Source organism: Pygocentrus nattereri, chromosome 12 (genome assembly GCF_015220715.1).
Source record: "Pygocentrus nattereri isolate fPygNat1 chromosome 12, fPygNat1.pri, whole genome shotgun sequence".
Classification (NCBI taxonomy): domain Eukaryota; kingdom Metazoa; phylum Chordata; class Actinopteri; order Characiformes; family Serrasalmidae; genus Pygocentrus; species Pygocentrus nattereri.
In genome coordinates this window covers 8081140-8108588 of record NC_051222.1, presented here as the reverse complement: position 1 = coordinate 8108588, position 27449 = coordinate 8081140, and the positions used below count along the sequence as shown (strand labels likewise).

Sequence of the window (27449 nt, the reverse complement as noted above, 5' to 3'; positions counted from 1 at the left end):
TGTTCATACATAATTAAAGTACAAAACATAGCCAGTTCTAATGAATTACATTAGTAAAGTTGTAACGCCACTGACTGAAACACCACTGACAAAATAACTGAAATCTGCTATATCTACCCAAAGTGTAAGGGTCATTTCACCATTGCTGTGGCGAAAGGCGTACAAATTGTATGTATCTCAAGACTATCTTTAGTGTCAGTAAATGTGTAACACTGACTGTACCACCACTGAGAAAATGATTAAAACCTAAGCTTTCTAAAATATGCTCCACCGCCACTTTACTTTGTCATATTGTATGTTGAAAATGAGAAATATTAAGTTTTTGTTGTTTTATTTCAAAGTTTCATGAATAACATGACAAATGTAATTATTTTGTAATACATGAAGCTGTCTGAAATTAAGTCAAACGACCAGAAACTGCGGACGTGGCAGAGTTAGCCCTATTTTCATTAGCATAAACATACAAGACATCCTTCAAAAAGACCTGCTTGTTGTTGTAACACCACTGACAAAAATCACTAAAATAAAAATTCAAAAATATCCATTTTTTTTGTTGGTTAATTTAGTAACAGAACAAGGGCATCACATTTCTGTGGTGCCATTTTATGTTGAGTTCCTTTTCATGGTTTCAAGGCGGTGGGACATTCTAGCAAAATGGAAGAATGACAGATAAGTATACAGCTCTCTTAACAAAGCCGTTACATCTTTTTTTCTCTTCAGCAAACTGTCCACATACTTTTGATGAGCAGTGTGTGTGAACTGAAATATCTATGTGCATGAACTCTTGAGAACCAGTGTTCAGCAGAAGTAAGCACCTGAGATGCTGTGTGGTTCACGCAGTTCGTGTAGTGAGCTTTATGCGTGTATAGCCTCATGCTGTGCGGTGTTCACCAGGGGTGTGTGTCGGGGCCTATTTTGCTGATTCCCGCAGACTTGTATTTCAGGGATCTTCCCCAGAGGCTCAAGACATTCAGAAGTAATTTTAACTCTACGTGCCCATAGGCAGTCTTGCCACCTTGTCTTCTTCATATACAGTAGCTACAGTACTTGCACCTCAGAAAATCAGAGTATACAGTCAGCACCTAAGTATTGGCACCCTTGGTATAGATAGAAGTCATGAGAATGTTTTTGTTGCTTAATCCCACTGAAGTACGTGAAGTCTTCATCCAAATATTATTATTGTTATTACACTTTATTTTTTCTAAAATAATATTTTGGATCAATGTCCTGCTGGAAGGTCCAATCCTGACATGACTCACGTTTAGCTTTTTTGCAGAGACTAACAGAATTTCACTCAAAATCTCCTGGTACTTGATGGAGTCCATGACATCATGTATCCTAACAATGTTTCTAGCCCTTGGAGTAAAACAGCCCCAAAACAGATCCAAGAGTAGCGATTGGGGGGCTTTTCTGTATAACCTTCCTTCGTTTTGTGCCAAACTCACTGGGAATGTTGCCAAAAAGCTCTATTTTTTGTTACATTTGACCATAGTAGCTGGTTCCAGTCAAAGTTCCAGTAGCATCTAATGAACTCCAGGTGCTTATACTTGTAGTTAGATAAAAGAAATGGTTATCTTCTGGCATGCCATACAAATACTTTGTTGGCATGGAAGGGCTGTAAAAATGTTGTTTGGGAGACTTAGTTACCCAAAAATGCTACCACCTTCTGCAAATCGTCAACCGTCATCCTTGGAGACTCCTTGGAACTTAGAATTTGCTTCTTACTTGCCTTTGTCTGGTTCAAATTTTCCGTTCCACCTGAAAAGGTGCAGAAGATACAGAAATGTTGAAAAAGAAGCCGTAAAACTTCAGCCTCGAAAGCATGACTAAAAGATGCAAACATCACAGGAAATTTTGTATACAACCAGTTCACTTACATAAATGCATTCCCTTATCAGGAAATACCTTTTAGAACATTTTATTATGAATGCACCTCTAAACTTTTATTTGGACATTTTAATCCGCCGGCTAATGAGCGGCAAAGCAAACTCATAATCTGTCGTTGGAGCTGCTAGATTACTGAAATGATCAAATATCTACAAACCACATTGGTTAATATGCGTAAATATGCAAATCAGTTGTTCAGAATATTCTTAAATGCCTTTGCTGGATTTTGTTACCTGGTCCCACTTTAAGTGTCTCTAATAACTGTGTATACATGTTAATACATTCAACAACAATGTAACAACTGGTGATTCACTGTAACAGATGGATCTTATGTAATTACACATATATCAACTCGTAATGAGACAACTAATGCACGCCCTGTTACAATCAGAAACGCCTTGCTAGGAAAACAGCTCACACATGGGAAAAATATGCCATTACAACTATCAAGATACACTTGAGTAACGACATGAGTAAAAGCCGAAGTTGATACACATGCATTTACCTAAATTGTGTGACTGTAATCCAGGTTTAACAGTAGCTACATTACCAGTAGCTACGTTGTTGTTAAATCTATTGTTATTGTGTAACTACAGTTATTAGCCACTCTTAATGTAAAGCAGAACCAAGTTGCCTGCCAAAATGGAGGCCACGTGAATGCATAACGTTATCAGAATACTTGGTTGCGATTAGAAAAAGCGACTTAAAAATTTTACATGAAAAGGAAGCAAAGAGGCTTCAGTGGACCCACTACAGCCAAGCCCAGCAGCCCCCATGTCCATAAGGAAACACTTAAGTCATACCAAACAAGCCTTAACAGGAGATCAAGCGCTACACCCAACGACCCACACAAGGCACAGGAGACCTGGGTTTGTACACTTTCGCATCCCCCCGGCTGGTCGCCACCTCTTCTCCATTACTCCATCCCAAAGATGAATTAGTGTGTGTTTTGTGCATTTCCTGGTCCGTCCCTCCTCCAAACACTAGTCACCCTATCAGCTTTCAGAAAGCACGGCCAAGCTTTGATGGTGAGCCCTGCTTACCGAGAGAGAGAGCTAGCTCTCTGATCTTCGGCAGGGTGGGCCCCGGTGGAGAATTAGATTTCAATCTGACAGTGAGGGAAAACAACGCTCACGAAACAAAAAAGTTTCAAATAATTTGGATGGAAAAACAGAGCCCGACGGCCCGGCTCCTCTGAGCAATTTCCTGGTTCTCCATGGTTCAGACGTCGATCAAGGCAACTAGCCCTACTCCTCTGCGCTGAGGCTGCATTCAGGGCTTTTTGAATCCCTAATCTACAGGGCTGGGAAATGTCTCTTCTCAAGGCACTGGCCAAAATGGTGCTGTAGTTTTTTTTAGAAGGCTAATGTTGTCTTTACTGCCTTTTTGTTACACTGTTAAAACGTAATTACATACTTGCATAACTAATTACACTTAGTGGCAAGTTACCCCCCCCACACACACACACATATATATATATCTATATATATATATATATAGATATATATAAATAGTGGTTGGGATAGTGTAGTGATTAACACCTCTGCCTTCTACACTGTAGACTGGGGTTCAATCCCCACCTGGGCGAACACCCTACACTATACCAATAAGAGTCCTTGGGCAAGACTCCTAACACTGCCTTGGCCTACCTACATAAAATTATCAAATTGTAAGTCGCTCTGGATAAGAGTGTCAGCCAAATGCCGTAAATGTATGTGTGTATATATATATATATACATATATATAAACTACAGAATCCACAATTTTTTTTCAAAATTTTTGCTTGATTAAATGAGTTACAAGTGAGAAATTAAATAATTTTGTAACATAATATCATTGTCACCAGCAACAACTGCAGTTTCATACAATAAGAATGTCAATAAGGCAAGACTGTACTTTAGGGCAGTGTCTAAAAGGCTGCATCATGACAAGTGATATCAACATAAAGGTTCATTTCAAAAGCCTTTCCAATAGCTGTAATAGAAAGTCACAAAGACTTTTTTCAGCTAAGGTGATATTGATTTTTTCTGACATCGGGTAATTCATAACACTTTTGCTGAAGTCACACTGTAACCACTGACTTGATTTTTCAGTTTTACATTGTGTATACATTTCATGAGGAACAGACCAAGACGGATGGCCCACAATTAGTTGGAAAATTTCTGGTTCCATTGATTTTCCATTAAAACTAATGTCTGTTTTTTTTTTTCCTGTAACGTTTCCATTTTGGAGATACAAGGTTTTGATCCAACAACAGGGATATATCACAAGCATACAATAGTTCTAATGCTTTTAGACAATGTGACTCTTAAAAATGTGCCAGTGGTCTATAAAAGCTCAGATTTGAGTAATTATGTCAGTGGCGTAACCGTCATTGGTGTTACAACTTTACTACTGTTCTTCAATTTAATATTAATATTAGAATGTTTTACACTTGAATTACATATCAACGCTCGTACCCTGTTTGCCAGCGCAATGCTAGAATGGCCTTAATATTTTGGTTAGCAGATTTCATTAGTTTTGTCTGTGGTGTTACAGTTGGTAGTGTTACAGTCAGCGGTGTTACAACTTTAATGATGTAATCCAGTAAAACAGATTGCATTTTACCCTTGAATTACATTATTACATTATATTGACCCCAATACTTTGGGCAGATTTAACAGATTTGAGTCATTTTGTCAGTGGTGTTACAGTCAGTGGTGTAACAACTTCACTAATGTTGTTCAATAAAACAGATACTATTTTACATTTGAATTACATATCAACATTCGTACTGTGTTTGCCACCACATTGGTAGCCTGGCCTTTATACTTTCATTGGTTAGATTTATTCATCTCACTGTTTTACACATTTTAACATTCCTACACTGGCACAACAGTTACAATTACTATAATTCTTGGGCAGATTTAGCTTCGATGCTCAGGTTCACGTCTTCTTTGTTATGAAGAGCAGGCTTTGCCAAAATAATAATGACACTTTTATTTTCCAAACCTTGCTTAAAAGCACACATGAATCATTTGGTAACACTTTACTGATGGTTACATTCATTCGGCTTCAGGACACCTATATAAGCTCGTCGTGACATCTTACAGAAACCATGATAAACAATAATAAAGGCACCGTCTGTCGAAGTCTACATTTGTCAACGTTGATGTTCAGTTGACGTAACACCGTTGTCAGATAAAGACTTGTCGTGATACTTTTTTGAGGAAATGACGACTGACCTTCTACCCTAGTGTATATCACGGTAACATGAGCTGATGATGTGGCCCATTTTGTTTTAAATAACAAAATAAAACTTACTTTCTCTAAAGGCCACAGAAAACGTTAACTGTTTCGTCAATTTTACAGCTATAATTACAACCTGTATTACAAACAACGGAAGGAAGACGTGGGTTCATGTGGGTTTCTGCCTGTTGTCATGAAGGACTTAAGAAGGTGCCATGACCAATGACCTGCAGTAAAGTCAATGAAACTACACATCCTTGATAAATCGCTGAGGACAGCATTGTATTCTTTCATGTGCCTGATTAGCGCTGCGTTGTCCTTTGAGACTTCTTTAGATCCCACTCAAGGCCGTGGTGCATTATATCTGTCGGTAAGGTACAAGAGCTATTGATCTTATTAGCATTCGACGGAGAACCTCTGTTCTCCTCAGGAAATGGCTTTGGTGGTTGAAGAAAGTGACATTTCAGGTTACAGGGGAGGAATGACTGTAGAGAAACAGTTAACACAGGGAGGCTGGGTGGCTGGGTGAGATGGAGGGATGAAGGAGACTTGGGGGGGGTGGAACAGTAAGGCACTTCAAAGCTTTGATGTTGTGAGCTTCTAAATGAAGGCGACTGAAGGTCCTGGCTAATGGGAGCCCATGGGGAGATGAGAGAGTCTACAGCCGACACAGTTGTGTGGGAGCAAGCGTGTGTGTGTGTGTGTGTGTGTGGTTAAACAGTGTGTATTGATCTTTTATGGATTTGTTTTTATAGGTATCTGCCAGTTCTTCTCTTTGTAGCCAGTTGAAACCCACACTGGAGGCAAGATTGCTATAAAAACATACTAGCGTGAGTGTGTACGTTAAGAACGGGTAAATGAAAGTGTGTGTACAGACAAGCGAAAGAAAACATTTAACCGTGTCATAGTATATCAGGCCACATGCTTAACAACCCCATAACCTCCTGCCCTTATGACCCTCAAAACCCTGAAGCTGCTGTAGAAGGTGAACATGACTGCTGTCACAAGAACTATTCGTATTTGTTTTCTACACAATTCATTTTACAGGGGGAGCTGAGGTATTTTACCATGTTTTAACCAGATTTACCACAGGACCTAATAGGATAAGAGATCTTTGCATAAATTATGGAGATATAGGTGGCTACTCAATTTATGCACTTAGATATGCATTTAATGTAGACATTATTTTGTTTACCATAACCGTCTCCCGAGCTGTCTTAAGTGAATACTATTTGTCGTTAACTTAGGAATTTGCAGCCAACAGTAAAAATCGGGGCACAAAATGTTTGCGTTTTACTCTTTAGAAAGGTAAACTTGAGGTAGAACCAGGGTAGAAATGGGCTGGAACTATACCTGTGATGTGGATTCCACTGGAACAGGATTCCACTTTAGAAAATCTAGGTTACTGTTGTGAGGGAAACCATGTACAGTTGGCTTACTCTGTTCTGGTGTGTGCATAAAACAAAATATCTGGTGAACGCACTTCAGGTCCATTCAGCCAATGGACAGTGGCACTGCAGCAGGGTCCGCCCATTCAGTCTCCAGGGCAGCACGCTGTACACGTGCCATGTTTGGAATGGTTTTCAGTGATAAAAGTGGTGCTCCACTTGGTGGCATTCATTTGAATATCGAGTCTTCTCCGTGTGATCGATATTTTCAGCGATTCATGCGTTTTTGGTTGAAATTTTTAAAAAGTGAGCTCAGTTTTTATTTTAGCCAGTGAACCTGGAAGGTACTGACTGAAACTAACCTGACAGCGAATGTGAGGTGTTCAGTAAGAGCTAGCTAGGTAGTTACGCAAACTTTCTGACGTAAGCTCACCTAAGGTAAAGGTAACTGGACACTGGACATTGTTGACATACTTACATCATGAAAGAGAAAGTTGAATCATTTGTTAGTCGCTAGTAAACAGTAGTGTCAATGAAAGTGCCATTACATTTTAAGAGATGCTTTTTATGTGGTGCTGTTTTTTTATACTCTACTGCTTAGTTTACGACCCAATTCAGTTGTTTTTAAAAGTTTAACTCTCCACAGACTTTTTTGTGCTCTCTATGGAAAAGGTATCATCTCTAGTTAAGAAAACGAAGTATGTTCAAAGGACTGAAGTTTAAGTTTTGTGTATGGGTGAATTCTCGTGTTTAATGACAAGATCTGTGATGAAAATGCTTAGGGTGGATAGACACATGAGGATTTGATAGTATTTTTACAGACTTTTCTATTTGCATGGGGTTATTTTTCTGGGTCATTTTAGAGTAGGTGAAATCATCTTTCCAGATGTGGGAGAAAGTGGACAATGTAATCGCATGTTGGATTCCTTCACCATTCAGTGAAAAACAAGCCAATCCTGTCTAAATATTAGTATGGAATGCTCATCAAAGAACTAGTCCCATTCCTGATATTTATCAATCCTTTATTAAATAATCATAACAATAATCATCATCATAAAAAGCACATTTTTTTCTGTACAAAGCCTCTGGAGATTCACTGAAAGTCCGACCAGTGCTGTGATTCTTGAGTCTTTTTCGAGTGTTTTCAGACAGAAGAAAGCTCCAGAACAGTCTTTTTTAGCGTCAGAGCAGAGGCTGGAGCAAAACTGCTCCAAGGCACTTGGAAAAGTCCCCCGGTCCAGTGGCAGTCATTTAGAGGAGTGTATTTGTGCAGGGAAGCACAAGGGGTCCATTTCCCCCTGAGCAGTACAAGCCATCACACTAACACTTGCCTATCAGTGCCTCAAGAATGCAGGTTTCCATAATTCCTCTTGGTGAGAGCTTCCGTAATCCCACTCGGTGTTCTCCTGTGTCTTGTTGTTGCAGAGGTGATGTATTTCCATGCCAGCAGTGTGTGTTTGAGCATATGCGTGTATGTGTTCCCGTGCTTGTCAAAAGATGAGATTCATCTGAGGGGAATGTACTATGTCTGAGTTGGTCTTCTGAATTTATTTGAACCAGCCTTTGAAACCAGAAAAAAGGCTGACATGAGACCCAACCAGATTGATCACTGGACCTGTCTCCTGTTAACATTCAGCCTCGCTGCGCAATAAAAAGGGAAAAGGTTTAAAAGAGGAAAAAATGGACTGAGACAGGGGAAAGGATAAACAGATGATGTGCGCTTGACCTTAGTCATTCAAAGTCTAGCTGGTTGTCTCTGGTGGTGTTCCTCATGGCTCTATGTTGGGGCCTTCATTGATTTTAAAAACTAAGCTGATCTTCCTTTTTTTATCTCTTGTCATCTGTAGGCCAATTTGGAATGGTCACCATTTCTGTCTCTTTGAATCAATTAATGTTTGCCTGCTACAATAAACAATGAAAAGCCTTTAGTTCATTGCGTCCCATTTACAGCAATCCATAGGTTGCACTGACTAAATTCCCTGTTGTTTTACACAAAGACAACAATGTGGTCCCCAATTTTCCTAACACACAAGCATAATCACAAGGCCTCAATCTAAACCTACAAAACTCTGCTTGGCTCATCTTAGTCAGAACATTTTTTTTCTTCTTGCCATCCTATTCCATCATTGAAACTCAAAGCGAAACACGAAACAATATCACAGAACTAAACAAGCAAAGGGTTGTGAAGATCCAGTAAGAATGAAATGTAAGATCAATCTAGGCCAATGACGGCCACAAAGAAGAAAAGCATTGACCAGCAATAAGGCATCACATGTCAGGGCCTTTGAAACAAAAATCTCACCAAAGAGTGACCATATGATCAGCCACATGCCATAAGTTCTGCAATTTTGGAAAATGAGAGTACTTTAAAATCCAGCCACTCAAATCTAACATAGATCTCCCATTTAAAAATCTAAGTTTTATGTAGATATACATTCCTTTTTTTGGAAATACGCAGAACACTGATATGTATCGATATCTGTTTTTGAGGCAAAGCTGGGAAGAGTTTCACTAGAGATCCCTCTTAGCAGCCTCTGATATTCATGTTTGACGCAAACCAACCAGAAAATGGTATCCAGGCGAGTGCTATCTGAGCTGAGCAAAAAACGCCAGTTGGAAAGTTCGGGCTCTGACAGCCGCATCATCAAGCAGCAAGTTGTTCCAATGCTAAAAGGGACATGCATACCAAGAGATGAAGCTTGTCTCTCTGCAAAGAGTCCAACAGGGCCATTCCAGGGTCAAATTTGGTATGTCCAATGAACATCGACCACTTTTCTTCAAGCTTCTGTGCAGCAGCGCTGTTGATTGAGCTTGACTTTGTGCTTGATGCCATCGTAGAGCTCAAAATTGTAGTTCTCCAGGGTGGTGGAGGAGCGCGAGGTCAGGCCTCCATATGAGCAGGTGCAGTACAAAAGCAGGCCAGCACACACAGCCCCCAGGAGGACACCCAGTGAACTCATCACAATGATGGTCAACAGAATGGGGTCCAGCGTGTAGAGCCAGGAGCTCTCTTTGTCGGGCACCCGCGTCACTGGAGGCTCAGAGGAGGGCTCCACAGTACTCCACTCAGGGTACTGTAAACCTGAATCCAACAAAAAACAAAGATTGTATTAAAAGAAGGTTCTGTAGGGCAGCGTGACAACCGACAAGTACATGACAACTGACAAACCTTCATAAATTCTTAGAATCAGGATAGTGGGGGATGGGGAATAGGTGTCTTCAGGGCTCTTAACCACCACTTATCTATGGTGCAAGCGACATCTCAATCACAAAGCGGCAGACCATTTAAGCTTCATGAAGCACAAAGATCACTATGCACAAGGCCAAGCATCGGCTGGAGTGCTTTAAAGCTCACTTCCACTCCACTCTGGAGCAGTGGGAACATGTTCTCTGGAGTGATGAATCACACTTCTCTACCTGCCAGTCTGATAGATAGAGAACGGTATCTACATGCATGTATAGTGCTAACATTAGTTTGAGGGAGCAGGATCATATGGACGTGATAGTCAGGTGTCTACATACACTGGACCATATTATATATATATATATATAATTAGGCTGCTTTTGACAGCAAGTTAATGCTTGCCAAAACTCGCTCCACTGATTATCTGTTGTAATTTTTTCAGCACGCTTCTTTCTACCCACTTAACGACAACAAATGAGTCTCAGGTGATTGACATCAGGAGGAGGGTGTGAGGACCAGGGACAGACTTAATTACATTTCATTAGGGTGAAGGAAAAACACAAGAGGGAGGAAAAGATGGGAGACGTCGATAGAGAGAAAAAGGGAAGAGGCGAGAGGGAGATATAGAGAGGGGGGAAGGGATGGCCTGACAATATATATATAGATGAAGAGATTCTGGGCCGGTAATTAACTTGTCCCTGTCTTTACGGTTTTTTTTAAACGCGAAACAAAGACGTCTTTATGAACGAGATGGATGCCAACTGTGTGATAGGAGGACAGACAGGGAGCGCGAGGCTGATAAGAGAGACATCTGTGTTCCTGTGAAGGCCTACATGGGGGTGAGGACAATGAACACACACACACACACACACACACACACACACACACACACACACACAGAGTACACTGTGCATTGTGATTACGTCTCCATGCTTAGACTGTAAAGGTAAAAGCACCACATTTTGTTGCTGGTGGTCAGCAGAAAAAAGCTTATCAGTCTGCACTGACAAAAGGACTGTATTATTATTACTCACATCATTTCCACACGAATATAGTCATAAGTGCCCCTGGACAAATTACATGTTTTGTGGATTTCCAGATGAGAGTAAGTCATCAAGTCCTCTACAGTGAACAATGTGGCCTATGCCAAAGCACATTTTTTCAAATCTACTTTTTTCCAATATTTGAAATTAAAATATACACAGAAATTGTGCAGCTAAATATGCAGAAACAATGTCACCTTTAGATATGTTCTCTGTAGAGGGTGTGTTGACTAATTTTCAACTAGAAAATCAACAAAACATGTCATTAGACCAGTACTGGCTCAGTGAATGTTTTCTTATGTTAGATCAGGTGTTCTGGTGATGGAACGTAACAAAACCAATGGTTGGGGAACAATTTACTATACATAAACACACACACACACACACCTGTGTATATATATATATATATATATATAATGTGTGTATGTATGTACAGTATATGGGATACTGGGTATATCATCACTGAAGACAAATCCTCCATCTTCACATATAAAAACGGTTATAAAATGGTAATTTTACAGGAGAATCTTAAATTTCATAACTTTGTTAATAGAACAAGTCTGTTTTTTGAACATTTTGGAATTTTGGAGCATTTCTATTTGTCCATTCATCATGAAATTTTAACACACTGCAAAGGGTACCTGGCATTTTCACATTTTTGCAGAGAAACGTAAAACGGCATAAACAAAGGTCCAAGGTTTGGCAGTACCACATCCTACATAATCTAAACAGAGCCGCTGTATTTCACACTGTGTGAAACATGAGTGAACCAATAGAAATGCTCTAAAATGCCTTTACATTAACTTACATTAAGAGTAAAGAACGTGGTTGGTTAGTGTAGTGGTTAACACCTCTGCCTTCTACGCTGTAGACTAGGGTTCAATCCCCCACCTGGGTAAGAACCCTACACTATACCAATAAGAGTACTTGGGCAAGACTCCTAACACCACCTTCGCCTACTTGTGTAAAATGATCAAATTGTAAGTCGCTCTGGATAAGAGCGTCAGCCAATTGCCATAAATGTAAATGTAAAGAACATATGTGTCCCCGATGTGTATTAACATATCAGTAAAGTGGAAAAAAGTGGAAAGCTCTGATTTCCCCTCTACTGTAACATGAATCCACAAGCTGTATAAACGAAAGCGAGATCACTGCTGCTCTTACTGGATGTTGTTGACAAAAACTTGAAACTGTATGGAAATTATGTGACTTTCATGCTCAGGTTCATGTGAACTTCACACAATGAAAATAATGTCACACTATTGAACTGCACTCACACAGCTCCAATGCAAGGCACTGCTTTTTAGACGCAAACAATCTTTCTCTAGGGTCAAATTTCAGCAACCAAGACAAATGCCGTATGAATGATGTAACACATTCCATTCATGTGGACATTATGTACGTTCGTACATCGTCATTTCAACGCTTCCCCTTTTTCAATGTACGTTGCACAAATTGAAGCAATAACGTACCTGCATCTATGTGGTCCCTGCTGTTGAGAAGACGACTGCCTCTAGGGTCCATTCTTTTAACTGCGGAGGAAGAAATGACTCGTTGAAATAAAGACCTGTTACATGCGTACAGAGTTATGATTCTGAAAATAGGGATTGCTATGGAAACCTCAACATCACTAAAGGTAATGACTGATTACTCATACTGAGCCTGTGGTAAACATTCTCTCTCTCACACCCACAAACATAGAAATACACATAAAAATGAAGGCTAAATATGAATATCATCATCTGTTATCAGACTTGCATTTAGAAAAATAACATTTTATTATGATGTTTTAAAAGCATTTCCAGTTCGTCAAGCAAAAATATTCTGTTCACATTTGCTTTTTAAACAGCGCATTAGTTTTTAAGATTGAGGTATAGCGTGGCCACAGTTATTAGGTACATTCATACAAGGAAGGTGCATCCTGATTATTATTATCATCATCATCAACAACAACAACAACAACAACAACATCATCTTTAACATGAGCGCGGTCCGAATACATCCCCATTGGAACCACCTACATCAGCTGTGAGGTGTGATAAAAAGGCCCAAGATGTCAACCGTCATTTTTTTGGATTTTAATGCACAACGCTGCCTTTGTTCGGAAAGCGTTTGAACCGGATCCTGCGGAGTCCAAATCAAATAAGGCAGAGAAATCAATGCGAAAGCCCGTGTACCGCAGATTAAGGTGTAGGCTGACTGCCTCTATTGTGAGCGATCTGTGTACATGGTCGAGATAAAAACCTGATGCCTCCAAGGAAGCACCCGCTCTCGCCTGTTCTACAAGCCCTGAGACGCCTGTGTCCAAAAGAACAACATGACTCATTTTGCACCACAGAAACAACTGCAGGCATCTGATCTAGAGCTTGATCGGTATACCGTAGGATCAACGTAACTGGCCAAAGAAACAATATCAGTCATTTTGTACCACAGAAACAACTGCAGGGATCTGATCGGGGCTCAACTGATACAGTATATCATGAGTTTTGATATATTGACTGGTATATGAATGAGTCATTTGGCACCACAGAAACCTCAATGATTTGATTTAGGGTGTGGCTGATATATTGTTTGACCCATATAATCAGATGAAGGAAAAACTTCAGTTATTTTGTGTTACAAAAAGTGCAGGGATCTGATCTCGGGCTTGACCGAAATATTGGTTGGCCAATATAATCGGCCAAAGGAATAACATCAGTCTTTTTTTACCATGAAAAGCAATTGCAGAGATTTGATCTAGGACTTAATCAACAAATTGTTTTGCTGATATAATCAACTTTGACAGCTAGCAATCAGTCAGTAACTTTTAGCAAATCAGTCACTTTTTGCTAAAACTATTGGTATTTGACAACTTGAACTTGTATCAGTGAATATTTAACTTAAAATTGGTGCTAACTTTCACATCAGTTATGCCATAATATCAACCTCAACTGTTAAAGTAGGGGAGGGTGAAAAAAGATTTCCTGACAAGGATATCTGGGACAAGAAAAGTCTGTTTGGCACTGAGCCTCCTTAGGGCTCATTCAATATATAGGCTGGCCAAGGAAATAACATCATTCTACACAAAGTAAACAACAGAGATCACTTCACATTAGTCGGTCACTGTTCATCTAAAACAATTGGATTCTGATTTATTTTTCACCAAATTAACTTCAATATTATACAGCTTAACATCAGACCTGGTGCTAATTTTCACTTCAGTTGAAACTTAATTTTTTAATAAAACCTTTAGATCAACTCTTGGCATACAATCTTCAAAGGGGGAGGGTGAAAAAAGGGGGCAGTATTTCCTGGTGAGGGTTTCTGAGGACAAGAAAAGTCCTTCCTTAGGGCCTATATTGGTATAGGCTGGGCAATTTCATGGCTAGTTCAGTATATGATCAGGCCAATATAATCATATTGATTGGCAATCATATCAGTAAAACAACTGGACTCTGATTGTGGTTCGACCACATAAACTTGTATCGGTCAATATAATCAGCTAATGTGATCACATCCGATATTTGGCAGGTTTGTCCGTCAGTAAACCCTTTTTAAATTTCTGACCACATTATGAATTATTAGAATTTTTAGCTCTTTAAAATCGATATTTTTAAATAGACATCAGTTGAGCCCTAGTTTGAAAATCTAAGGGGAAAAGTGACGCATTTTGAAACTATTCCCCATTGAGGGCATCTGGGGAGCATAAAAGATGGCCCGTTTGGCATCGAGCCTCTCTGGGCGATAAGTAGCCACATGTCTCTGGAGAAAGCTTTCGCTCATTAATGTGGTCTCCAGGGATGAGCGAGATGGAGGGGGTGGGGGAGAACACTTCCAGCAGCTTTAATAAATGCTATCTGGTCCATTAACTAATTAAAAATATTAAGAGCTCGGAAAGAATGTGTGGTGAGAGGAAGGGGTTCTGGGGAAAGAGAAAAATTGGTTGGCTGATTTAAAAGCACATTGCAAGCCAGTGCCAAAACATCTCTTACAGCCTCTCTGTCTACTGGAAATGGCACTAAAAAGCCCACAAAGAGCCAAAGGTCTCTCTTTCTCTCTTGCTCGCTCTTCCTTTCCCCCCATCTATGTTGGAAAATTTCTCCATTTTCCCCCTCACGACAACCTGTTTCTATAGCAACACCACACAGGTAATGATTAAAGGTTTTAGGCTCGGTTTGGATAGTGATAGTGGATTAGCTCTACCTGTGTACTTTCTGTCAGCCTAATGTACAATTTACATTACCCTATGAAGTAACACTGGATCAGCTCCGTCGACATACAGTACCAATTAAAAACGAGATTTTCGTCACAATCTTAAACAAAGTTTATGCTTAAATGTTTGTCCTTTGTTCCTAAACACATTGGTGTGGTAGATGTCTCCCAACAGGTAGTTTTCTGCAGTGCTCAAGACTGTGCAGAATCTAATGGTGCATTGGTCTCAGAAGTGGGAAGAGATCTCTGAACTCTTAAACTCTACACATTCAGGCTACAAAGGTGGGGGGAGATGGACACTTTCATGAAAGTAAGCAATTTAACATGTTAACTTTATCATTCATGATGAATTTACTTTCCCATAACAGTGAATTTGGTCTATGTTATGGATTAAACCAACTACTATATCTACTGTGTAAGTGTTGACTGGTCAAACTTACAAGCAGTTCTGATTATTCCTTGTTGGGAGCAACATTATATTATCAATATAATATAAATATAAATATAAAATGTATATTTATATCTTTACTACTCATCTAAAATGTAGAACACCAAATAAAATAAGCTAAGTGTGGCCAAACATGGGTACTGTATTTATATCCTGTAACCATTATGACCAAAAACAAGTGGTGGTCATACATTGATGCACATATCAGCAAAAGAAACAGATTACAGAGCAATGGTTATTGCATGTTTTGCTGTATTTTCAAAATCAAGTCATACTAATGCAAATGTAATTTGATAAATTACTTGAAATAATCAACCATATGGAAACGCTGGACACTATTTGCTGCTCTGGAAGACCTGGAAACCCTACAGCACGGGAAAATGGCTACCAGCTGTCAGGAGCCCACAGACCTTGCTCCTGTGCCACCACTCTCCGTCCTCATTAGGACGAGGTGGTTAAGGGAAGCAGCTGTCTTTGTTTATATGGCTTGTTTTCAGGGCCTGAACGCCGACAGCCGTTTGGTAGGAATAATGCACTCCTACGCACTTCTGGCTCGCAGTGGAGCAGGCCTACGCAGTTTTTGGGGGGATTTCTGTGGCAACAAATGTGAAGAATGGGAAGAACAAAGGCAGCAACCTGGTGATATCATGAGAGCAAGCATGCAGGAGATTTTCTCTTCTCTTTGTTTTTTAGGCACAATTTTGAGCCTCCATCTATTTGTCCTAGTTTGATGGAAACTTTATTGTGACAAAGATATGATTTTTTTGTTTGTTTGTTTTTCTGGGAGGTTGATTTTTTTTAATGTACTGTCTTTCTGATCGATTCAAATTCAGCTTTTGCTGGACTTGTGTGAAAATCTAATTTTGAGCTACCTTCTTACATCAAACCTGTTAATGCATGACCGCAGGGCGTGATGAATTTCCATATTTTTCAATTGCACTGCCCATCTAGCCCCATTCACTACTCAAAATGTTCTGTCACCTTCTGTTACCTCTTCACATATCAGTGCAGTTTTACAGTGGACTGTTCCCTACTTTGGCTAAATAATAAAGGGGGAAATTGCAATTAACATCAGGATCCCTTCAAAGCGCAAACATAGCTGGACAACTGTGATGTCACCCATCAGTTAAATCACACTGGTTGAAAAAAAATTATACAGTGCTATTTAGATCAATGACAGCATGAAGACAGTCCTGATCTCTTGATCCTTCTCATCATCTGCTCTGGGAATCTAGCCCTGATTTGTGACTGGTCAAGGAGGTGAGCCTCTTTCCAAAGTATGCCCAAGGATTAGCAAAGCATCAAAGTCACTTCAGTCCTGGATTGGTGATTAAGGTCATTGGGTTGCACATCATCTTCACTGAGCTCCTGATGGTTCTGCAGCTGAGGAGCTTTCGCCATGGCATTCATTACAAGGATGGGCTCATGCCCACCGTGAGAGTAGCCATGCGGGAACTCTTCCAGAGAGCCAGTGAGCATGAGCTGGCACCTGCCACCACTTCCCGGCTGGACACTCTGTCAGTAAACAAGCCGTATACTCCAACCAGACAGGACACCCACAGTGTCTTGCTGCATCCATCAAGTGATGGAGCACAGAAAAAAGACAAAAGAAAATCAGCTTAGAGCAGAACATCGAGATGCTGGTTCCATTCTGTTCTTACTTGGGTAGTTCCATATGCATGACCAGTTGGTAGTGAGAAGGTCCTAAAAAAGGTTTGAACAGAGCTTTCCTTCCACTAAGCCAACTCTTAAAGTCTTTCCTGCTCTCCAGCCTTGGTGACTGGGCTTGTCAAGAAGCCTGCAACATAGTCTTCTATGTCTTTCAGTCACTTTCAGTCCAAGTCCCTGCTCCTCACCAGTAGGAGTTTCCATCACCCTTCTCCACCCAAACAGTTAGCTTATGGCCAGCCCCTGACCTGGGCATGGCACCATTTGGATAGTGAGCATTGTGGGGGCTGTAGTAGGCCATGGTGGGTCGGCTCCTCTTGGCTGTCAGGCGGCGGCAGCCAATGGCCATGACAATGGCAATAATCAGGAACAAGATGGCGCCTCCGCCAGCCATGAAGTAATACCAGTTGGGAGAAATAGGTGGCACTGACAGCGTATCTACTGTTGGCTCACTCCTGCCTGGAAGGGCTCCCCCTGGTGGAGAGATATATACAAAATGTGATAACACCCCACATTACTGCTGAGGCTCACTGTGCAAACATACTAGAGAAGAAAGCACTCTGTCACTGTAGTTACTGTATTGAAAATTCTTCTAGCAGTGCATAACAGAGGAGGTAAGATTTTTATTCTTATAGCTGCTTTTATCGCCTTTTAAGTTTCATTTCAAAGCAGTACGTACAGTGAAAGAAAGGATCAGAACATACAGCAGAGTAATGTAAAGTGATATCAAAAAGCTAAAGATCTAGGAAGCCAAGCACATCCTATACCAAGAGAGCCCCATCATTCTAGTCCTGAGGAGCATGCATGGATGTTATCCAGGGGTGTTCAACCTTATCCACAAAGGGCCGGTGTAGCTGCAGGTTTTCGCTCCAACAAAGCAGGAGATCACCTGATGAAATGTTTGAAGACTAAGACCAACTGATTAAACATGCACAGTCAGATGAGCTCCAGCTTGTTTGGAGTGAAAACCTGCAGCCACACTGGCCCTCTGTGGAGAAGACAGGACACCCCTGATGTAATCTTTTTATAAATAATCACAATCTAGTTACTTGCAAGGACGTTCCTCTCAGCTAAATGTAAATGAGGCAATGCCGTTGCCCTTGTTGTACTAATGCACTTTGGTTTTGACTGTTTGAACATTTTTATAAGACACTCAACAGAGCATATCAAGTAAACGTGAATGACAACTTGGCTAGAAATAACACTTTACTAACAATTAGCTCTCCAGGACTACTCAAAGGGCAGTTTAGGTACATGGTCTTTGGGAGGGTTTTAATTCTCTTCATTCAGGGGTATTTTAGGGCTGCATTCAAAAAAGGGTCCGGAAAGCCAAGCAGAGGCACATGCATTTGGGTTCTTTTCAGTCAAGCTTGAAATGCTTGCACAATGCAAACAAAAACTCAGGTCATTGGCTCTAATGGTTGAGGTTACCTTTCCGTGATTTGACTGGTAGCACTGCTAGACGTTAAGTTACGCGGTTATTTCATGTTGGATGTCCCTAACCCCCATTAATAGATACCAAACAGATTAAGCTTATGAATTAGTCTTCTAGTGCCCCAGTATTTGCTGATCTTGGCTTTAAAAATGGATTCCAACTAACTATTAGGTTAAGTTAGTCCCAAAGTAGTAAGACACATTGCCTTTGCCTGACACTGAATATCTCTGGTATGTTCAAGAAAGCTTCAATAAGTCCTAGTGCATAAAATATCCATCATACAAGAACAGTCAAAGATGTGCTTGTTTTTTTCCTGTCAGATCTGCCTTGTCTACTAAAAAAGAGCACTCAGTACAGGGTAGAAATCCAAAAAAGGAACATAGAAGGCAAGCGCTGTGTCTCTGACGCAATCCTTCCGAGCAGAACAGTGCACAGGGAGACATCTTGTGATGCTATATTCAGTCATGAAGAATGACTGTCACTCATTAAAGAGATGGTGCCTGCTAGTAGACAGAGGAAACTCGCTGTGCTAGGCTGGAAGCAGTGCTTTGCATGTCTAGGGTGATGCAGAAAGGTTACCGAAAATGTGCCAACTCCTTAAAAAGGAAACAGAGTCGGTAAACCTTATTGCTTGGATAAAAATAACCGGTCTCTGGAAGTCATGGGTACCAGAGAACAGTTAAGAAGTGGGACGACTAACTGACTGAAGGTTTACCAACTCCATGCAATATACACTGAGTTGCCTGTTTTTAGGTACATCTACCTTGGCCATTTTAAGGATGACTGTGGTTCATTTGTTGCTGCAGAACTTATCAGCCCCTCTCTACCCCATGCATCAATGGAAAGCGACCACCATAAGACCACCATTCACCAGCTATTTTTGTGGTGGACCATTCTCACGGCAGCAGCGGCCCTTAAACTTCATTAGATGAAAAGTCTACAGTCAGTAGGAAATGTTCACCTACAGGACTGTGCAGAAGTCTTGCACATCCTTTCAGACTGGATGGATTTTGTTCAGATCTGAAGCTAAAGTGGAGCTTGATTGTCTCCTATCTCTCAAAAATGGAAGCTTTAAGCACTGTTTATCTGGCGATGACACTTTTGGTGGTCTACCAGGTCTCGTTTGGTTTTTAGGAGTCTCTTTTCTCCATATCTTTGAATATTTTTTAATTCCAGTACTGGAAACTTCTGACGTACATCAGTTCAATATAATGTCTGATCTCTACATAAATATTTCCTAAAAAAATTGTAACTTGCACTTAATGGCTGTTTCCACTAGAAACAAAATTTAAACTAAAACAGGCAGGTGTTTCTGATAAACTGGCCAACAAGTGTCAATATAACGTATGCTTTCCCAAATATGTGTCAACTCAGTGTATATATGAACCCGTGTTTAGAAATCAAGGATACTGCTTTCAAGCCATTTGTCAAGTGTGCAAGATTCACTCAACATCATCCACTCACACTGGTTTAAGCTAATATTTGCAACTCTACAGCAGGTCGTCAGTCCCTCGAAAAGGGAGGGGTTATTTCAAATAGCAGACCCAGGATCAGGCTTCCTTACCTTGACAAAAGGACCTGAAACAGGGTGTTGTGTGACATTAAAACTGATCCTGGGTCTGCTTTACAAAAACTGGAGTGCAGAAAGCAGGAAGCACACACATTCAATTGAAAAGCAGGAACTAGGAGAGGAAAGAGCAGGTTAAACTCACCAGTCATATCTGGAGGGAAGGCAGGGAAAGGTTCTGCGAGAGGGAAGAAGAGAGAGAGAAAAACAAAAAGGATTCATTTTACAGCAGAGATGATGGAACATGTTCTCTGTTGTGCCATGTTCGAGTGATGAAGCAAGTTTTGCAAACAGCAATTAGCATAACTACAGGATGAGGGGGGATATAAAGGAGGAACAATCAATATCAGAGAGCTCGGAAAAAATCAAAGACGCATCTAAAATTTACAACCGTATGTAAAAATTCATCAGGGTTTTCTGACTAATTGGACCAACCACTTTACCTCAAGCTGCTCAAGGAGCTAAGCGATGGTTGCAGTTCACGTTGTATAAACCATTTGTTTACTCCAAATTGCATCACTTCCTCCATTTCGTTCTCCAAGACACCGAGTAATTGTGCCTTTGTGAGTGCTTTGATTCTCAAGACCGTTGATGAAGTGGCATGACACATGGCTTTGTAAGTTTGCGAGGTTGCATTGAGGGGAAGGAACAGAGCATTCGGGAGACTAAAGATTTGGATGGCTTGAAACGCAACAATTAGTAAGGAGACAAAGTAGACAGCATGAATGGTGCTCAGGGAGTTCTTTTTTTGGCAAGCGTGGCACTGCTCGGTGTGCACGTCCAACTGCAGCAGTTGATAAGAGTGCTCCCAGCGTGCTTTAGGAGGGAGGAGTGGAAGGATCACAGCAAGAGCACGAAGACGCATGGGCTCAGGAGGTTTCCAACTTTTTGGACGTGAACTAAGTCACCAACGCCAACCAGCTGCAGCTGCCGCGAGCGAAAATGATTAATTCAGCTCAGTTTGATGATGTTCAAAAGGCTGGAATCACTTGGCATTTTCATGTTTTTTGTAAATGTATTCAATAATGTTTCTATAAGGCAAGTTATCTGCCTTGAGATATGCCCAGCACTTGTGAAATATACGCCATTCTGGATATTAATTTTATAACTTTAATCTCAATGGTATACATCTAAATATCTATAGCTCCATTCATTTTGGACACTGAGTCAGAATATCCAATTTTCAAAGTTATGAGAGATAAAAACATCTAACTGATAAGCAATTTAGCTTTACTAACGTTACTTTATGAAACGTAAGATGTCTGTACTTGACCAGATGGCTATGTAGAGCCTGAATCTTACTTGTTGGTCAGAGTTTTTAGTCCGTTTAAAATCTTTTTAGTCCATAGAAAGCAGCATAGAAAGACTACCGCAGCTATCTAAAGACTACTACAGTTGTCTAAAGATACCACACCAACAAACATCAACAAGGTCAAGTTCATATTACATTCTACTTCATAGTTGTTTTACATTTATTTTTAAAATTAAGGACAGATCCAAGTCACAGAATGTACAATTCAAGTTTCTCATTTCATTTTTCTTTTCTTCACAGGACAACCCTCCGCACCAAATGCCCACCCCTGCCCCTTTCTTGGAAGTCCATAAAGAAAAGGTACAAGCAAAATGACAATAAGTAAGGAACAGAAATGCTAGCATAAGGGTTGGTAAAAACGTGTCAGCCTTCATTATGTACAACGTGTTTCAATATATATGTTTGATTAATACAACCCCAATTCCAATGAAGTTGGGATGTTGTGTAAAACATCAAGAGAAACAGAATATGATGATTTGCAAATCATTTCCAACCTATATTCAATTGAATACACTACAAAGACAAGATATTTAATGTTCAAAAGGATAAACCTAATTGTTTGTTTTTTTGCAAATATTCACTCATTTTGAATTTGAATTCTCCTAAAACTGAGCAGCTACTCACTTGTCAATTAGGGATTGCCATGTTTTCATGTTTACTCCTGTAAGATAGGGCATTTGGCCAACAGTGTACAGAGAAAAACGGCTTGGTCTTTATATTTATTCATGGATAAATTTACAACCACTGATCCAAAAATGGCAAGTAATGGATCTGGTGTGATAGCTTTATTAAAAGCCTTTGATATAGAGTTAAATATGAGTCAAAAAAAAAATTTAGTTCAGGGCAAGACCAGAACTGATGGGTAAATATTCTGGTTTCTTGTTTACACTTATCACACAAAAAAGAGATGACGTGAAGCTAGAACTTGAAAACTAAAGACACGGTATAGAGCTGTCATATTAGAATCACTGTGTACGTCCGTGTGACAAGCGATGTGTCTGCCAAAGTTTTATTACACTCTTCTACACACTAAGAATGGCTCCTTGTATTGAAGTCCTTGTAGTTACTTAATAATAAGCCATTGTGTGAAATAAACCTGGAATGTTAAGTGGTTAAACAGCGATTCCAGAGTTTTAAATGACAACGGGCTCAAAATCTGAGCAACTCTGAGAACACAAGACTGGGGCTGATCCCTTTAAGGCCCTAACCCACAAAGCCCTGGACCTATACAGAACCACTGGGGCCGTCGAGTAAATTTGGTTTCGGAGAACGATGTTTACAAATACAGAAAGAGAGGCGAGGAGAGAATAATGAAATATAGATTAGCATCTGAGCCCACAGGGCTTTGTGGCCTAGTTTTTCTATATTTTGTGTTTGATCGCAAGTGATATGTCACTCATTTTCCCCCCTCCACCTCTTTTATGCTTTAATTTTATTTTGAGAAGCTCAGGAACAGTGTTGCTGTGACTAGTAAGATGGAAGTACAAAGCATCCAAGGCACAAAATACTGACAAAGAAAGGAAAAGACGCTAGAATTGGAACATGGAGTCAATTGAGAGGGAAGGGAATGTTCAGCATCAGCAGACAAGTGGCAAATACACAATAGCAAAGAAATATACAGACAGATATAAGGAAAAAAGAGAAAGCACAGCTATGAGATTTAAAATGCGGTGGCGTTTTAAAGAAAGTCAGATTAGCATGAGCATACTGAGATCCTGGAGGGACCACAGCCCTGCATTTGCTAGTTGTTATCCCACAACAAATCAGATTCTTCTCAATCATCAAGCTGTTCCTGAACTTAATCAGATATGCTAAAGAGCATGGGAGGCAGATAGGGTGGGAAGATATGCTCAAGATAAGGTGCAGAAAGGAAGGAAAAGAACAGTAAAGATGTATCAGCACTTACGGGTACACTCCTCCAGTGGTGTGCTTGAGCTCATATGGATATTGTCGATCCAGATGTGGCCCGTGGTGGCCTTCTCAAAGACGGCTTCAATGACCACCTGCCAGAAAGTGACAAATTCAAAGGAAGTTAGAGCATCCAGATATCATGTATTCCAGAAATTCCAGAAGTGCCTCTAAGCCAAGGGAATTTTGCTTAAAATGACTGAAAGCTAGTAGGGGAAGGATGGCTTGTCCTGATAAGGGTGCATTGTTAGCCATATTGTCGTGTCTTTCTTTTTTGGATTTTCCCCTAATTTTCTCCCCAATGTATTAATATCCAATTCCACCTACTAGTTAGGACTCCCCTAATCACAAGACACCACCAATGCTAGGAGGGCTTCCTCCAAGACCTGTGAAGCACCACTGCATCTTTTCGAACTGCCACTCATGCAGTGTCATTGGACAGCCAAAGATGCTCAGAGGAAAGTGCCAACTGCCAGATCTGTTATGTTAGCTAACAGACTGCGCTGACTAGCATCGTGCTTATCGTGCCATCCTACCCACCCAGAGCGTGAGGCCAATTGTGCTCTCTTGGACTCCTGGCCATGGACGGCTGTAGCATCACCAGGGATTGAACTCACAATCTCCTGATGATAGGGCCAACGCTTAGACGGTTGTGCCCACATCATTTTTGAGTGAGGCATTCCTCTTCACAGCCAATATTTTATTAGCAGCATTGTTTGAAGACGATTTTCAGTATCCCAAGTCAAAGGAACGAAATTTTGCCAATAATGACTGCAAGCCGGTAAAGGACAGTTTCATCCTGTTTACTGGTCCTCATGTGGATACACTTTTACCCACATTAGCATTTCTGAATGAACATTAGCCAGATTAATGTACCTGAAATTCTTTTGGGGATCGAGGTATAATGGTGCGTCCCTCCTTCCAGATGGGTTCCTGATTGCCATGGAGGGCCCAGAGAAGGGTTTCTTCCTGGAGAGGGTTGCGCAGCAGGATGCGCAGGGTTCCCTCGTCCTCAAGTTGATAGGAGAACTTGAGGCATAGAGGCCCAGAGTCAGGGCCCAGCTCAGGACTGAAGAGCCTTGCCTTCTTCCCTTGTGTCTTAGGGCTTGCCTCGATGTACAGATAGTTTCCCAAACCTGTGGTCAGCAGACATAACAGCACTATGTAAGAAACAAGGCATATACTCAGCAAGGTTCAATGCCTCCGTGTTAATGACTATAAGAATACATCAATATCAAATCACATACAAAGTTCTTAATGTTATTGTACCAGACAGTACACAAAAATGTACTCAGCATAAGCTTGTAAATGGCACCCATGAGACTTAAATAAGATTTGGTTATGGACAGTAGGTGTTTTTACATTTCCTACATGGTAAAGGCACTGAAAATCCTAAAATTCCTTCCACAAAAGCCTTCCATTCACTAAGCAAGGTTTGTTAAATGTGGCATCTTGTGTCAACAAGGGCAAAACATCCCTGAGTTGTACTACAAAATGTCAGAAGATGCAATTCTAACCTGCTTATGGATAGACAGAATTGTCCAAAATTTACTGCAGAACAAACAACTACTTCATTTAATTGGCTCTTGAACCTCAATAGTGTTGCACGCAATCCAATGGTAGTACTTCACTGAGAGCCCAAGAAGGGAACCCCTGCTTTGCAGGTGACATTTTAACTGTCTGCTCGATGTCAGCCTTTGTACATGCAACATGCATTCAAACCAGCATGAAGGTGATGTGGCCAACTGGGCCTGTGACAGTGTGTCCTCAAGCCTTGTAGCCGTGTATGTACTCAACATGAATCTCCTGCCGGTGCATTCTGAACAAACCACCATGCTGTGTTTGTTGGAAGAGTCAAGTGTGTCACTGAGGAAAAGCCAACCTTCTTGTCATTAGTATTAATGCTTTGCATGAGCAGTGGCATCCCACCAGGCTCTGCTCTAGGGCCCCTCAAGTGATTTGAGTGTCTATTTGCTATGCCTAATGCCCCCCTAATGTTTTGTGCTTTGCTAAGCAGACAGCTTGTAACTGTATGATTCCTACATTACTTTGCCATTGCCGTACTAATCTGCTCCTTCAGCATAAAAGCAAAAATAAGCAGGGGAAAGCACAAGATGCAAACAGAAGGCAAACTTGTCATCATGAGACATAATCCTCCCTCTCTACGGTGATGAAAGAGTAGGGAGACAGGTGTGAATTCTTTCATCTGTCCCTATTTTCGTTCTCAGCCCTCCCTGACATATCAAGGTCAAGTGGTTCTGAGACAAAGTAAACCACATTTAGATGGAGATTCATGACCTGCAACTTTCTCGGGCCAGATGCACGCATGCCTCCGCTAACCACTGAGGCTCGTCTAAAATGCCTCCGGCTGTCACCACGGCTTGTTAAATGTTTCAGAGAGCACGGTGAAAATATCTTAACGGATTAATTTTAAACAGGGTTAAGATAACAATCCCCTTAACTTCAGTGTAAAAGCAGAAAGGAAAGGAGAAGCAAGACAGGGCAAAAAAATACAGGGTAAAAGGCGCAATATCTCTTAAGTGTTGCTTTTGGATCCTGGGTATGTATAAAAGGGAAATGAAGAGTTATTTCTTCAAGGAGGCATTAAGAACATGGAAGTCTACTTAAAGATGCAGCCATGTGCCTGCGAGGTAGTTGAAGGGTCGGAAGGCACAGTCAGGAATTCGGTTTTCCACAGGAATACACCACTTTGAAGTCAATTATAGATCCTGGGCCTTAACCCTTTCTTCCACAAAACAGGGAAGCAGCTACACTGAGCACAGAACATTAGAATGGAGTTTTTCTTCATGTTACAAAATCAAAACCACACAGTACAGCATTAGAAATTCATAGTATAAAAAGATCTTGCTGTTTTGATCTTGCTGCAAGACTGAAGGAATCCCAGACAATGTATCCCTTTGTAGTGATGTCCGCACTCATCGGCGCTCAAACCTTTTAGATGTTGAAACCACCTTTGAGCCAAAAGATTTTCAATGAATGTTTTACAGGAATGCTTCAAAGCAAAGCAAGCAATCAAGTGGACACAACTTTTCACTTACCCCAAATATTGTCAATGAGGCAATACATGCTTGGCATCCAAAGATTTTTTTTTCCAGAAGTCAATAGTCACCCAAATCTTTTCTCTAAATAAATTCGCAAAACCTCTCTCAACCAGCTTAAACCACATCACAATGATGCAATTTAGGACGTGGGATGCCTTGCTGTCAATTACACAAATGCATTGAACATCACCGTATAGCTAATTTGGTGGGCAGCCACCTTAGACAACAGCTGTCATGCTGAATTCCGACAGTATTCAGCTCCCCTTCACAAGCATGCATGTCATGCAGTAATGTGGATTGCATTAACAGTTTCTGCCGTTCTTATTTATAAAAATATCAGTTCACATATTCAAGATTAACAATTGTTTATAAGTAGAAACAGCAGAAATTAATGCTTGTGCAATGTGAGCCTGTGAACGTGGGCGGGTGGGGGAGTGGGGGTCATAATTTGGCCCAATATCTGCTGTCTTCCTGCGGCATTCAGCTATGCTATTAAGTTTTATTCGTTTTTTGAGTTCATAGTGAGTCATTTTGTGTCCTAAACCACATCGACAAGTCTGCGAACCCTTAATGGAGACCTGTATGCAGTTGAGCAAGCTGAGAGATAATTTGGGCATGAAATTTGGGCAGAAAATGTTACATATTATCTTATGTAATTACACATGTATAAAGGGTGGACTCCTGTTTTTCCAACAAGATATCTTCTCAGTGTAACACGGAGTGTAATTACCTATATATTATTATTATTATTATATTACTATTGTAATCCATTTGTAACCGCAAATACGTCACCAGTAGTTACGTTGCTGTTGCATGCTTTGCTAATGTGTAACTACGTTGTAATTAGAGACACCATAACGTGAGACCATTTTGTCTTTTTTAACTGAAACGTGGCCAGGAAAATGAAAAATGACTCCCAAAAAAGAAAGCAAGACATGAATGAGCTTTTCACATGTGGAGCATTTGAACAAAAAGTGATATACTGTATTATATTCAGCTGTTTGGAGGCAAACCTTTAACTGTCGTTAGTTTTTTGATTCCCATCTGCAGGGAGGATCTTTGTTCTTCACGTATGCTCTTGCTTTGCGACATGTCATGCGGTAGGAAGCAAGAGAATGTGACGGACTG

The 27449-nt window shown here is 40.6% G+C and overlaps 1 protein-coding gene across 2 annotated transcripts in view; it reads right to left on the bottom strand.

Moving 5' to 3' along the window:
- Positions 1-7504: 7504 nt before the first annotated feature.
- nrp2a (neuropilin 2a) overlaps positions 7505-27449 on the bottom strand; it is a 110405-nt gene continuing 90460 nt past the window's right edge. The window contains exons 13-17 of one of the 2 annotated variants that reach the window (XM_017714022.2): positions 24136-24395; positions 23258-23354; positions 20185-20217; positions 12203-12262; positions 7505-9585 (exon numbers count right to left, since the gene is read on the bottom strand). In XM_017714022.2, the coding sequence (XP_017569511.1) occupies positions 9281-9585; positions 12203-12262; positions 20185-20217; positions 23258-23354; positions 24136-24395 (755 nt within the window). In that variant the 3' untranslated portion in view covers positions 7505-9280. Of the gene's footprint in view, positions 9586-12202; positions 12263-12489; positions 17512-20184; positions 20218-23257; positions 23355-24135; positions 24396-27449 lie in introns of those variants that run through there. The other variant, XM_017714024.2, reaches the window with a different exon arrangement.